Below are 12211 nucleotides of genomic sequence, written 5' to 3'. Positions count from 1 at the left end.
TTAGATGGTAAAGCTCCTCTGTGTCCCCTGCGTGGCTGCTGCTTCACCTCATGGCCAAAGAAAGAGAGAGAGCACCTCCTTCCCCCCCAAATTATATAGCCCCTGTGACTTCACCTGGGCCAGTGGAGGTCAGCCAACCAATTTCAAATACATCACCTGTTACCGGGCAGATTCCAGCTCCCCAGGTAGATGCCTATTACCCAGGTAATTGATGCAAGTCACATAGGCAGAGGGAGCAGGTTTCCCCCCTCCCTCAGGAATGCAGCCAGCTCAGGTTACCTGAAGAGACAGGCTGAGGGTGCGGTCCCCTGTGTGCAGGGCCCACCCTAATCAAATGGTTGCAGCTCAGAGATTTTAGTCACAGTGTCACAGGGCAGAGATTTTGGGGAGATTTTCTGCCACAAACCCAACCCTACAACTTACCTTGGTTCCCAGTGATGATGCTGTAGGGAGATCCAGGTCCATGCACAGTTGGTGGGAGCAAGGCTGGTTTTGGGAGGAAACACAAGGGGAGGAGATGATGGGGAGGTTTGGGTGCACAGAGTAGAATAATGTCATAGAATCAGAGTCGTGAGGCTGGAAGGGATCGCCAGAGCTCACAGAGTCACAGCATCATAGACAAGTCAGGCTGGAGAGGACCACCAGAGGTTACAGCATCAGTCACAGCATCCTAGACAAGTGGGGCTGGACAGGAAGTGCAGATACTATAGGGTCACAGGCAGCAAGTCATAGAGAAGTAGGGCTGGAAGGACCTCTAGAGCTCACATCTAGTCCAACCATGGCAAGTTTCAAAAGCACAGCAAACTAGACAAAACAGGTGAAAGATCATGTTTAATCAGTCCCATTGTCATTCTTATTACATGTACAACTCTTATTGAGATTCATAAAGCAAGGTCTACCTTTCTTGAGCATCTATATGGCATCTCCAATACTTCACGGTCAGTCACTTGTACACCTGAGTGAACCACAGCACACCTCAGTGAAGGTCATTATAGCTAAAGAGTCTGCAGGGCTCTGAAACAGAGGAGGGAAACTAAAAGCATGGGCAGAAGTAGGATATAGAAAAGGGGGTTGAAGAGGGAGTGGTGCCTCAGCGTATAGGAAGCAATATATAATTTTCTCCAGTTAAAGGGAAACTAGACACTCTGGTAATATACCAAGGCCCTGGCACTATAGTATTCACTTGCAGATTGAAGCAGCAGATATAAGCAGTGGAATATGTACTAGATTTTTGATATATAATCAACAATTGTATATATCGTTATCATGTATAATTATATATCAAATACATAAATCAACAATTTGCTAATTTTTTTATATATTCTTAAAAACCCCCGTAAGAAACAAGGCAAAAAAAGAGCCCAAACTCCCCAAAGCTATTGTGTTGTTAGTCCCATAGTCATTACAATTAAATAACAATCAGATGAATAAACACAAGATATAGCCTTCCTGAGCATCTTGACTGTACCTCCAGGAATCTTCTTGAGCAGGCAGTCGGGTGTACTCCTGAGTTTGCAGGACTACCTGAGTGCAGATTTTTAGCTAGAGCCACAGTCTGCAGGGCTGCAAAACAGGAGCTATGTGACCAGGCAGGGCTAACAGCAGCAGAAGAAAGGATGGTTTCACTGGTGGGACATCAAGACCTTTGAAGAGATGCATTACTAGGAATGGCTGATGGGCAGCAGAACTGTAGATGAAAGGGTGAGTTAATTAGTGGAAGATCAAGACAACTGGAAAGCAGGGAGCGTCCACCCCTGAGGATGGACAGATTAGCAGGAATCAAAGATGGGCACCCTCACAGCTGCCTGGATAGAAATGTTCCTGTTTTTCCCCTGCCCTTGGCAGGATCATGGATAAAAGGGGGTGTGTGACTGCCCCCTCACCTCGATATCAACCCCTGCTGGAGACTCCTTACCAGGCAGCACCAGAGTAATGCAAGGCAGGAGAGTGCCATTTGAAGAGCACCTAATCTCATAGTGCCCACGGAGCTGCTGCACCATGCTCTTCACCACACAGATCCCATGCCTGAGGGTGACATTGTCCAAGCTGCGGGCCACACGTCCTCCCAAGATGCACAGCCTTATCTTGTATGGATACATCTCCTTTGTGTACCACACATCAGCAATCACTGTGCAGTGCTGGCGGTCCAGGGGCACACAAGTGGCTGCCGCCTCTGGCACAACACAGTGCCACATGGGGACCCCTACACAGAGACAGTGCAGTGGCCAGACCCTCTTGTGGGGAGCAGGCTAAGGGAAGAGCAGAGGGGTCCCACACCCCAGAAGCTTGGCAGGGGGGGAAGATAGATTCCTCACCCCGCCACTGGGGGAAACCCTATAGGGCACAGGGGTTCCCCCAGTCTTTGGGGAGGGGAAGGCAGCGACCCTGGACACCCGGGTTCTGCTCTCACCTGGCAGCTAGTCCTGGCACCAGCAGTGGATGGGGGCGCGTGTGGTGGAAGCAAGGGTCACCACACCCAGTACCAGAGAGCAGGGATCATGGTGCCCCTGCTGCCCCCTGGCCTGGTGGAGAGAGGAAAGTACGAGTCAAACACCCCTCACCCCCACCAAGGGAGACTCCCTCCCCTCCCCTAACTGCAGGGGGACAGGGCCAAATGCCCAGCGCCTGTTCCCACCACAACTCAGGCATGTGAGGCCCTCCACACGGATACATGTTCACAGCTCTAGCATCTAGCCCAATCCCCTGCTCAAAGCAGCAGGCTCCACAGACCACTGGATGCCCTGATGACCGAGTGAGCTAAAACACTGAGATCAGTGGAGCATGAGTTCCAGGCACCTGCTACCCATTAGGTTGATTACACGACTCACTGGTGAACTGCCAATAAATGTAGCCCAGACACATGTACAAAGCAATCATCACACAATGAATGGGGAAATCGTGCAATTAATGTAGACTGGCCACATGTGCAAAGTAATTGTCATGCAATGAACAGGTGACTCATGTAGCATGGGTACACATACAAAGGAATCGCCATGCAATGAACAGATGAATCGTGCAATAACTGCAGCTTGGCCACATGTGCCAGTGATCACACAATGAACTAGTCAATCGCATAATAAATGTCATCTCACCACATGTGCAAAATAATTTACAGGAAATGAACACGTAAATTATACAATAATTGCAGTCCAGTTACATTTGTGAACAAACTGTCAGGCAATGAACAAGTGAACATGTACATCTCTTATTAAGATTCATGCAAAAACCATACACTGGCTACAAAACAAGCAGAATTGGGATTATTTTTTTAAGCTGCTTTTCTGAGAGTCGCAGATTTATAAACATCCCCATTCCCTGATCTTTCAGTTGGATAGGTAGGCATCCGTGAGCCTTCCTCACACTTCTGGCAGAATTGTGGATGCTTTGGGGTGCAGATGCACTGGTGTTTGGCCGGGAGAGGATTCGTGGAAGCTATCCTCACAGACAACTCATGTCGTTTCTTCCCTGCGTGGGTGCGTGGGTGCCTGGCCAGGCTGGAGGATTGGCTGAATCTTTCCCACACTCTGAGCACTGATGTGCCTTTTCCCACGTGAGGATGTGCTGGGGAGTGGCCAGGTTGAAGGATTGGGTGAAGCTCTTCCCACATTCAGGGAAATCATGTGGCTTCTTTGCTGTATGGGTCTACTGGTGTGCGGCCAGGTGGGAGGACTGGGGAAGCACTGATGTGGCTTCTCATCTGTGCGCATATGCTTGTGTCCGGCCAGGCTGAAGGACGGGGTGAGCCTCATCCCACATTCAGAGTACTAATATGACTCATCCTCCGTATGGACCTGCCGGTATTGAACCAGACTGGAGGAATGCGTGACGCTCTTCCCACACACAAAGCACTGATGTGGCTTTCCTCTGTGTGAAGACTCTGGGGGATGTCCAGATCAGAGGAACTGGTGAAGCTCTTCCTACACAGAGGACAGATGTGGCTTCTCCCCTCTGTGGATGCATTTGTGCTGGGCCAGGTGTAATGAAATAGTGAAAGTCTTTCTACATTCAAGGCACTGACGTGGTTACTCCCTTCTGTGCATATGTTGGTGTGTGACTAGATTGAAGGACTGAGAGAAGTCCTTACATGCATAGCACTGATGTGGCTTCTCCCACGTGGATACGCTAGCATTGGACCAAATGGGAGGCCTGGGTGAAGCTCTTCCCACACTCTGAGCACCATTATAGCTCCTTCCCTGTATGGATGCGCCGGTGGATAGCCAAATAGGAGGAACGGCTGAAGCTCTTTCCACACACAGAGCACTGATGTGGTTTCTCCCTTCTGTGGATATGCTGGTGTTGGACCAAATGGGAGGCCTGGGTGAAGCCCCTCCCACACTCAGAGCACCGATATGGCTCCTCCCCTGTGTGGATGCGCTGGTGGATCGCCAGATAGGAGGAACGGCTGAAGCTCTTCCCACACACAGAGCACTGATGTGGTTTCTCCCCTGTGTGGATATGCTGGTGCTGTGCCAGAGTGGAGGACTGGGTGAAGCTCTTTCCACACACAGAGCACTGATGCGGCTTATCGCCTGTGTGGATACGCTGGTGGGCAGCCAGGTTGGAGGACTGCGTGAAATTCTTCCCACACACAGAGCACTGATGTGGTTTCTCCCCTGTGTGGATATGCTGGTGCTGTGCCAGAGTGGAGGACTGGGTGAAGCTCTTTCCACACACAGAGCACTGATGCGGCTTATCGCCTACGTGGATACGCTGGTGGGCAGCCAGGTTGGAGGACTGCGTGAAATTCTTCCCACACACAGAGCACTGATGTGGTTTCTCCCCAGTGTGAATATGTTGGTGACGGGCCAGATGCGATGAACTAGTGAAGCTCTTCCCACACACAGAGCAGTGATGTGGCTTCTCCCCTGTGTGGATACGTAGGTGCTGGGCCAGGTAGGATGAACTCCTGAATCTCTTCCCACATTCAAGGCACCGATATGGCTTCTCCTCAGTATGAATGCGCTGGTGTTGCATCAGATGGGAGGGATAGCTGAAGCTCTTCCCACATTCAGGGCACTGATATGGCTTCTCCCTGATATGGTTTAGCTGGTGTCGCATCAGATGGGAGGAACGGTTGAAGCTCTTCCTACACACCAAGTACAGATATGGCTTCTCCCCAGTATAGATATCCTGGTGCTCAGCCAGGTTGGAGGAGCAGGTGAAGTTCTTCCCACACTCAGGGCACCCAGGTGGCAGAGCCCGGTGTGAGGAGCAGAGAAAGATTTTCTGGCACTCAGGGCAGGGATGGGCTTTGCTCCTGGCCCTGGCAGGCACGTCCTGTTTCCCTCTCAGTCCCTCCTCACTGGCTTGGTTCGGATGCAGGGTCTCTTTCCGGCGGAACTTTACCTTACGGCTCTTCAGCTCCACAAATCCTTCCCTGGGCCCAGGGCTCTCTCTGGACTCTCTCCTTTCTCCACTCTCATGCCCAAGGGAAAATGGCACCTGCTTCCCTGCTGCGTTCTCCCTCTGCTTTTGGGGTCTCCCCTGGCTCTGGAGACATTGGTCTTCCTCAGGTCTCAGGGACTCCATCTCCACTAAACCCCCAGGGGAAGTCCAGGGTGGCTCCAGGTTTACAGGCCCTTCTTCAAGACTTTGCTTCTCAACTCCGCTCAGCAGCCAGGCGCTTCCTGCATAGGGAAGACAAATTCCAGCTTATTCCCTGCCTGGCTGGCACAGACCAAATACTGCTGCGATGGGCCTGCAAGCATGACTGCACCTTGGCACTTAAGTTTTCTAAAGAGAACAAGGTTTTCCAGCCAAACCGCAAGTGCTGGGGTGGGGGGGAGGGCATGTCCATGTACCCAGCTAACGTTCCCTGCTCAGTGGAGGTCAGAGCTAGACACTTAGGGTTTCTGGCCCAACTGTCAGCCCCATCCTTTCAGGTCCTGCTGTGAGAAAACTCACGTGGGTACATGTCTTCGGACAGGACCTGAACGGCCCTTCCTGTAAGGGACCCAAGAGACTAGAGGCAAAACCAGAAGAAAGGATGAAGGAGTCTCTCTAGGGGCTGCTCTATCCCACAGCACTAGGTGTTCCAGGGGGACATGATGCTGAGCCCTCCACCTGGCTGGGTCAACATGCTCCAGAAGGCAACAAGCATTGGTGGGACTGCTCTCCAGTGCTTGCCTATGACCTCTGGCAATCCTAAGAGCAGCATCTGGTACCAGGATGGACAGCCGCACAGTCAATTCCTGGGACTCCCCAGAAGTCAGGGGGGTATGGGGAGAATAGCTTTACACTGCACCAGATGCTTCTCTAAGGTACAAAAAGCCTACGTAGTTTCTCCCTCCTGCCTGCAAAACCTGCTTTGGGATGGGAGGTGTTAAAGCTGGGGGTCATTTTCCTGTAAGAAACAGGGCTGTGCCTCCTTCCAGCTCCCAGGGAAAGGTCTGGAGATTGAAGCATGTCTGTATGGCTTTCCGTTGCTGATGAGGGCCAGCTGGCCTGCATGTCACCAGAATCTGCACCGGGACAAAGGCCTGGGCATGAACCTGCACGTGCACTCCCTGCTCAGTCCTGAGCTCTGTGACATTCATGGCCCAGAGACAAAACACAAAGGGTACGAGCGGTGGAGAATCCACTTCCCCCTGCAACATGAAAGTTTGCGAATTCCAACACCCTGTGGAGCTGTGCAATGCAGCCCAAGACCAGGATTCAACACTTCCTCGGTCCCAGGTCCACCTGATCAGGAGACATCAGGCAGAGCCCCAGGCCTCTCGCTTGTGCTACAATAATGGCTACACAGAGCTTTGCCCTACCATGCAGATTTGCATGGGGAACTACAAATCCCATCATGCCTTGGGAGAGGGAACTATAGAGCTTTGGCTACCTGGGGCTTAAGAATCAACACTTGCACTGCTAAATGTAGATGGAAATTTAAAACCATGGTATCTCAGGGAAACCAGGCCTGTGCTTATACATCAAAAGGGACAACGAAGTATACTGTTAGCAACTATAGTTAAGGGGAGAAGAAAGTAGGGGTGAACTGATAAGAGATTTTTATGGCTGACACCGATAGCCGGTATTTAAGGAGGCATATCAGCTGATACAGATCCGATAACCGATTCAGCTGCCTCCAGCTGGTCAGTCCCTTTTGGTGGGAGAGGGAAGGGAAGGGGCATGCGGGACCGCTGGGTGGGGAGTGCAGATCAACGCACACTGCAGTGAGGGAGAGGACAGTGGCAGGCACTGCCCAGCTGGGTGGGGGGGCACACATAGGATGCCGTTATGGCTCATGCAGCTGCTTGCACCCCAGGAGCATGGGGGGGGGGCGCATGTTCCTGGATAAGCGCAAAGCAGGGGGGCTGCAGCTGCAGCTCAAGCTGTGGCTGAGGCTGCATTGGGCTCTTCTCAGCTGGGGCGCAGCTTGGAGCGGTTGCACATCTCTGTCCCCAGCTGCACCGGGCGACTGCGGCTGCAGTACTGGCAACAGAGGTGCGTTGAAATCCGGGGTGGCTGCAGCATTCTGCCAGCATTGCTGGTGCCCGCTCCAAGTCCCACCCCTGCCGAAAGGAGCCCAACTCAGTGCCAGCTGCAGCTGCACACAGATCCTGGGGCATACAACCGCCCTGTGCTATCCCAGGACGCAAGCAATGGCTGGAGCCACCTCCTCCCCGCGATGACCCACGCCGCAATCCAGCATCCGCCCTGCCCTGGTTTGGCAGCACTTACCCCTGCCGCCTCCTTCACCGGGTGGCAGCATTGATCTGCCCCCCTCTCCCATTCCACTACAATGGGTTATGGTATTTAGCAGCCAAATTACTAAACCAACTGGGCTGATATACAATACAACACATTTTCTTTATATCGGTATCAATCCAATATCAGACTGATGCGTCAGTGCACGTCTAGAAGAAAGGAAAGGCTGCTCGTCTCCACAACTTGGAGGATCAGCACGTGGGAACAACACCTCCCTGGACACACGACTACATAAGCTACTCAAGGTCAGGAACCTGGAAGGGCAGCGCTGGGCAGGTCTGCGGGTCCAAGGGCCCTTGTCACTGTGGCCATGGTGCATTTGTGAGAGGGGAGTCGGGGCGGGGGGCAGTCACAACTTACCTGGCAGCAGGTCCTCTGACTTTGAGATGTCCCCACAGTCCTCATCATCACAGACCCAGAGCTCCTCCTGGCCTCGTGCAATGCGGCAGATTAAGTCAGGTGCGGGACCACAATATCCTGTTCAGAGCAGTGGTTCAAAAGCATTCATGACTGGGTACTGGATGCCAAATAACCAACCGGGATTTGGGGAGTGGATCCAATGAACTCAAGGAGTCTACTGGGGCCTTGAAGGACAAGGAAGGCTGGACATTTAGGACCCAAGAGATGATGGCCCTTGTCACTCAAGTGCTGGGGGGATGGTCATAGGAAACAAAAGTACTGTACCCATCACTTGGAGATATAAAATGGGTGTGAGACGACAGGGACGGGCATGGAGATGCAGTGATGTGCTCAAAAGCATAAAGATGAAGCTTTCACTATTTAAAAAGGCACCAAAATGAGGAGATGCTGGACACACTGCTGCCTGGATAACATCTGTCTTATCAGCATCATTCCAGGCAAAGGAATGGAAGTTTCTTCTCTGCAAAGGTTTAAAGCACGGTCTGTCACCAGTGAACAGAATCCAGGACACGTGTCTGATCCTGACACTGTTTTCTGAGAGACAGGATCCTTCCTCAGTAAGGCAGGGGAAGACAGCATATTATAAGAACTGCAGCGGCACTAAAAGCAATCATCCCATCCAGTGGGAGGATGATCGCAGAGGGGATAAGAGCATACAAGCTGGGAAAACTTGTAAGGTTGGAAACAAAGGTCCTGGGAGTCTGTGGTAAAGACAAGAGAAGGCAGAAAGAAACACTTTTTGCAGCATGTGAACGCCCATAAGGTAGGAATGGCTGACATGCTCTTTGCTGAACAACTAACTAAAAGCCTTGGAGCCCTTTCCAAAGAAAGTCCTTCAGGGGAACTAGAGGGGAAAGAAAGCACTAGAAAAGCAAATTGACCTGGTACAAGGTAAGTCTCTCACATCCTTGCCCACAAGCCAGAAAACCCCTGTATCAGAGATCCTCTGGAAATGGCAACCCATTTTCACCCGTCTTGAACTGAGCCCACTTCTTTCCATCACCATGATGGGTGTCTGACATGCATAGGGATGTTGGGAGAAGGAAGTGACAACTTCTTTGAATGGCAGAACGAATTGGGAGCAGGTCTCCAAGTAAACACAGCTAAGCCAGAGCCTGTGGAGATGAAGACCATACGAAGAAACTTGGGCAGAAGCTTCCAGGGATCAAGAACTGGAAGTTCCCGGATTCCATCACATGCACACAGGTCACTAGAAATGGAGTAATCTAAGTGCCAATCCAGTGGGTGGTAGCACCACAGGCTTAAAAAACTTTGTTTCATAGTTTCTAAGGTCGGAAGGGACCTGAGTAGATAATCTAGTCTGACCCCCTGCCCTGGCAGGAAAGAGTACTGGGGTCAAAAGACCCCAGGAAGGTGTTCATCTAACCTCCTCTTAAAGACCCCCAGGGTAGAAGCCTGCACCACTTCTCTTGGAAGATGGTTCCAGACCCTAGCCACCCTGACCATGAAGTAGCGCCTCCTGATATCTAGCCTAAATCTACCCTCTGCCAGCTTGTGACTGTTATTCCTGGTCACTCCTGGCCATGCTCGGGGGAACAGGGACTTCCCCAGTGCCTGCTGATCCCCCCTGACTAGTTTGTAACAAGCCACTAGATCCCCCCTCAGCCTTCTCTTGTGGAAGCTGAACAGGTTCAGGCCCCATAGCCTCTCCTCATAAGGCCTGCCCTGCTACCCCCTGATCATACAAGTGGCCTCCCCTGGACCCTCTCCATGCTGTCCACATCCCTCCTGAAGTGCAGCGCCCAGAACTGGACGCAGGACTCCAGCTGTGGCTTGACCAGTGCTGCAGAGAGGGGGAGCATCACCTCCTTGGACCTGCTCGAGATGCATCTGTGGATGCACGACAAGGTACGGCTGGCCTTCCTGACTGCTTCCCCACACTGCCAGCCCATGTTCAGCCTGGAGTCAATGATGACTCCAAGATCCTTTTCTGCCTCTGCACTGACAAGAAGGGAGTTCCCCAGCCTGTAGGTCTGGTGCCGGTTGTTCCTCTCCAGGTGCATCACTTTGCACTTGTTGGTGTTGAATCCCATCCTGTTCTCATCCGCCCACCCTTGTAACCTGTCTAGGTCCGATTGTAGCCTATTGCTCCCTTCTAGTGTGCCCACATCGCCCCACATCTTAGTGTCAACAGCAAATTTGAACAGGATGCTTTTTACCCCCTCGACATGGCTGCAAGGAGAAGCAAGAAACAACATTACCCAGGGAAACGAGGGCTCGCCAGTTCCTCAGCATCTGGTCCCGGTAAAGCCCCTTCTGTGCATCTTCCAGCAGCTCCCACTCCTCCTGTGTGAAATACACAGCCACGGCCTCAAAGGCCTCCTGGAGCTGCAGGCACAAGCGTTACCCCATTAGTGTCTCCTGGCCCACCTGCCTCCAGCCCCCACTGCCCTCTCCAGTATCCCTCTGCATGACACCGCTCTACAGGCTGGGCCATGACACCCAGGTGTGCAATATTCCCCTTCCTGCACTGACAGGGGATGTGGGTGCAGCCATGGACCTAGGGGTAAACATGTATGTCCTGACCCAGTTCTTTTTTTTTTTTAAAGAAATTTTTCATGTTCTAAGCCAAATCAGCCAAATCAAGTCAATCCTTGAGTCAGATGCCCTGGGCTGTCCTGCTGTGCTGCCTCCTCCAGAGGCACTTCTACAGTTTGGGCCTGTACCTCCTCTGGCCAGGGATCTCCAGGCTAATGCAGTGCCCCAGAGGGCTGCATCTGGTCTGGGGTCATCTCCTCGACCTTCACACTCACCGTGACCTGGGGACAAGAGGCACATATCACTGGGGAACTGGGACTGGGAGATGGGGTGGCAGGAGACATCCCCCAGGCACATGGAGACAGGGTTGGAAGCATCCATGACCAGGGTGAAACACTCCCACATGGAGCTCCTCATCCTCCACCTGCCCCAGCCAAACCCCCTCAGCCATGGTCCCCGCCTCGTCCCAGGTTTCCACCCCGTGCGCCTCGACGCCCAGCTCTGCATCTCCTGGGGCAGGACGGCCAGGGCCAACTCGAGCACCACCAGCTCCACCGCCTACTCCTGGCTGCGGCCTTGGCAGAGCTCCCACAGGCCTGCTCCAGGCCCTCGGCCGGCAGCGCAGCCCTGGATGTGCCAGCTCCAGGTCCCTGGCGTGGGGAGCTCATGCCCCGGTGCCAGCGGTGGGGTCTGTGGGGGCCCCGTGGGCACAGTGGGGCTGCACGGGCTGCTTCACCTCCTGCCCCCGCGTCTCCCAGCGCTGGACTGGCTGTGGCTTGCGCCCCTGCTCCACTTCCTGCCAGGCTGACGCGCCCCCGATCCCAGCCTGGGCCATGCAAGGGACTCGTCCTGCCCCGGCCGCTCCTGCCTTGACACCGCCTGGATCCTGCTCCTCCATTGTCCCCTGGCTGCGCAGAGGAGGCCGGCCGGTGCCAGGGGCTCCAGGGACACCGCTGCTTCCTCCGCCGGGAGAGGCCTCAGTGCCGGGTCTGCAGGGAAGGAGGCAGCGCGGCTCAGACCAGATGATGGGAGGAGACCCAGACTGACCTGCCCAGCCCAAGCCTCAGCCCCAGAGGTCGGCCAGCTCCCCGCAGCCCCCCACAGCCGGGACCGGGGCTGCTCCAGGGGCCCCCACAGCTCCTGCCCCACCTGCTGCCCCAGCCCCCACGTCCTCCTCGGGCCCAGGTCCCCCCCTGCGCTTCCAGCCTGGGGGAGCCCAATGCCCCTCACTCCCAGCCCCTCCCCCCGCAGCCTGGCGGTGCCCCTCACTCCTCACAAATAATCCTGCCCGCCCCCCCCCCCCCAGTGCGCCTCAGCGCGGACCCACTGCCCCCCCCCCGCGCCCGCTCCTCACTCCGGTCCCACCTGAGGAATCTCCCGCTCCTGCGCACTGACCGGTCCGCCCCTCCCGAGCGGTTTGACCACCTGCCCCCTCCCCCCGCCCTTGCCGGAGTCACTGCGCATGATGACGTCGCTCGGAGAGAGGCCCGGGACCGCCGGGGAGGGGCGGGCAGTCACGTGGCGAGCGGTTTGACGCAGAGGCGGGGCTGCCGGCACCGGGCGCTCCCCCCCGTTTCCTTGCCGGAGTCGAAGG

The 12211-nt window shown here is 54.2% G+C and overlaps 1 protein-coding gene across 1 annotated transcript; it reads right to left on the bottom strand.

The window, feature by feature from the left end:
• Window positions 1–813: 813 nt before the first annotated feature.
• LOC149852898 (uncharacterized) lies at window positions 814–11815 on the bottom strand. The gene is made up of 4 exons (XM_090028178.1): window positions 11354–11815; window positions 10341–10467; window positions 8059–8175; window positions 814–5627 (listed from the first exon to the last, which is right to left on the bottom strand). The coding sequence occupies exons 1-4, from the start codon at window positions 11513–11515 to the stop codon at window positions 4180–4182; spliced, it is 1854 nt and encodes a 617-aa protein (XP_089884304.1). The 5' UTR covers window positions 11516–11815; the 3' UTR covers window positions 814–4179.
• Window positions 11816–12211: the final 396 nt, after the last annotated feature.

The sequence above is a fragment of the Crocodylus siamensis genome, chromosome 15 (assembly GCF_052110815.1).
Source record: "Crocodylus siamensis isolate JL-2025a chromosome 15, ASM5211081v1, whole genome shotgun sequence".
NCBI classification, from domain to species: Eukaryota; Metazoa; Chordata; order Crocodylia; family Crocodylidae; genus Crocodylus; species Crocodylus siamensis.
Note: the sequence above shows the minus strand (reverse complement) of the source record. Positions and strands in the feature narration are given on the sequence as shown.

Coding starts and splice junctions, on each gene's coding strand:
- LOC149852898 (XM_090028178.1), bottom strand. CDS start 11,515: ATGGAGGAGCAGGATCCAGGCGGTGTCAAGGCAGGAGCGGCCGGGGCA. Junction 10,468..11,353: donor GGGAGACGCGGGGGCAGGAG/GTGAAGCAGCCC, acceptor TTGTGCCTGCAG/CTCCAGGAGGCCTTTGAGGC. Junction 5,628..8,058: donor GTCAGAGGACCTGCTGCCAG/GTAAGTTGTGAC, acceptor TTCCCTATGCAG/GAAGCGCCTGGCTGCTGAGC.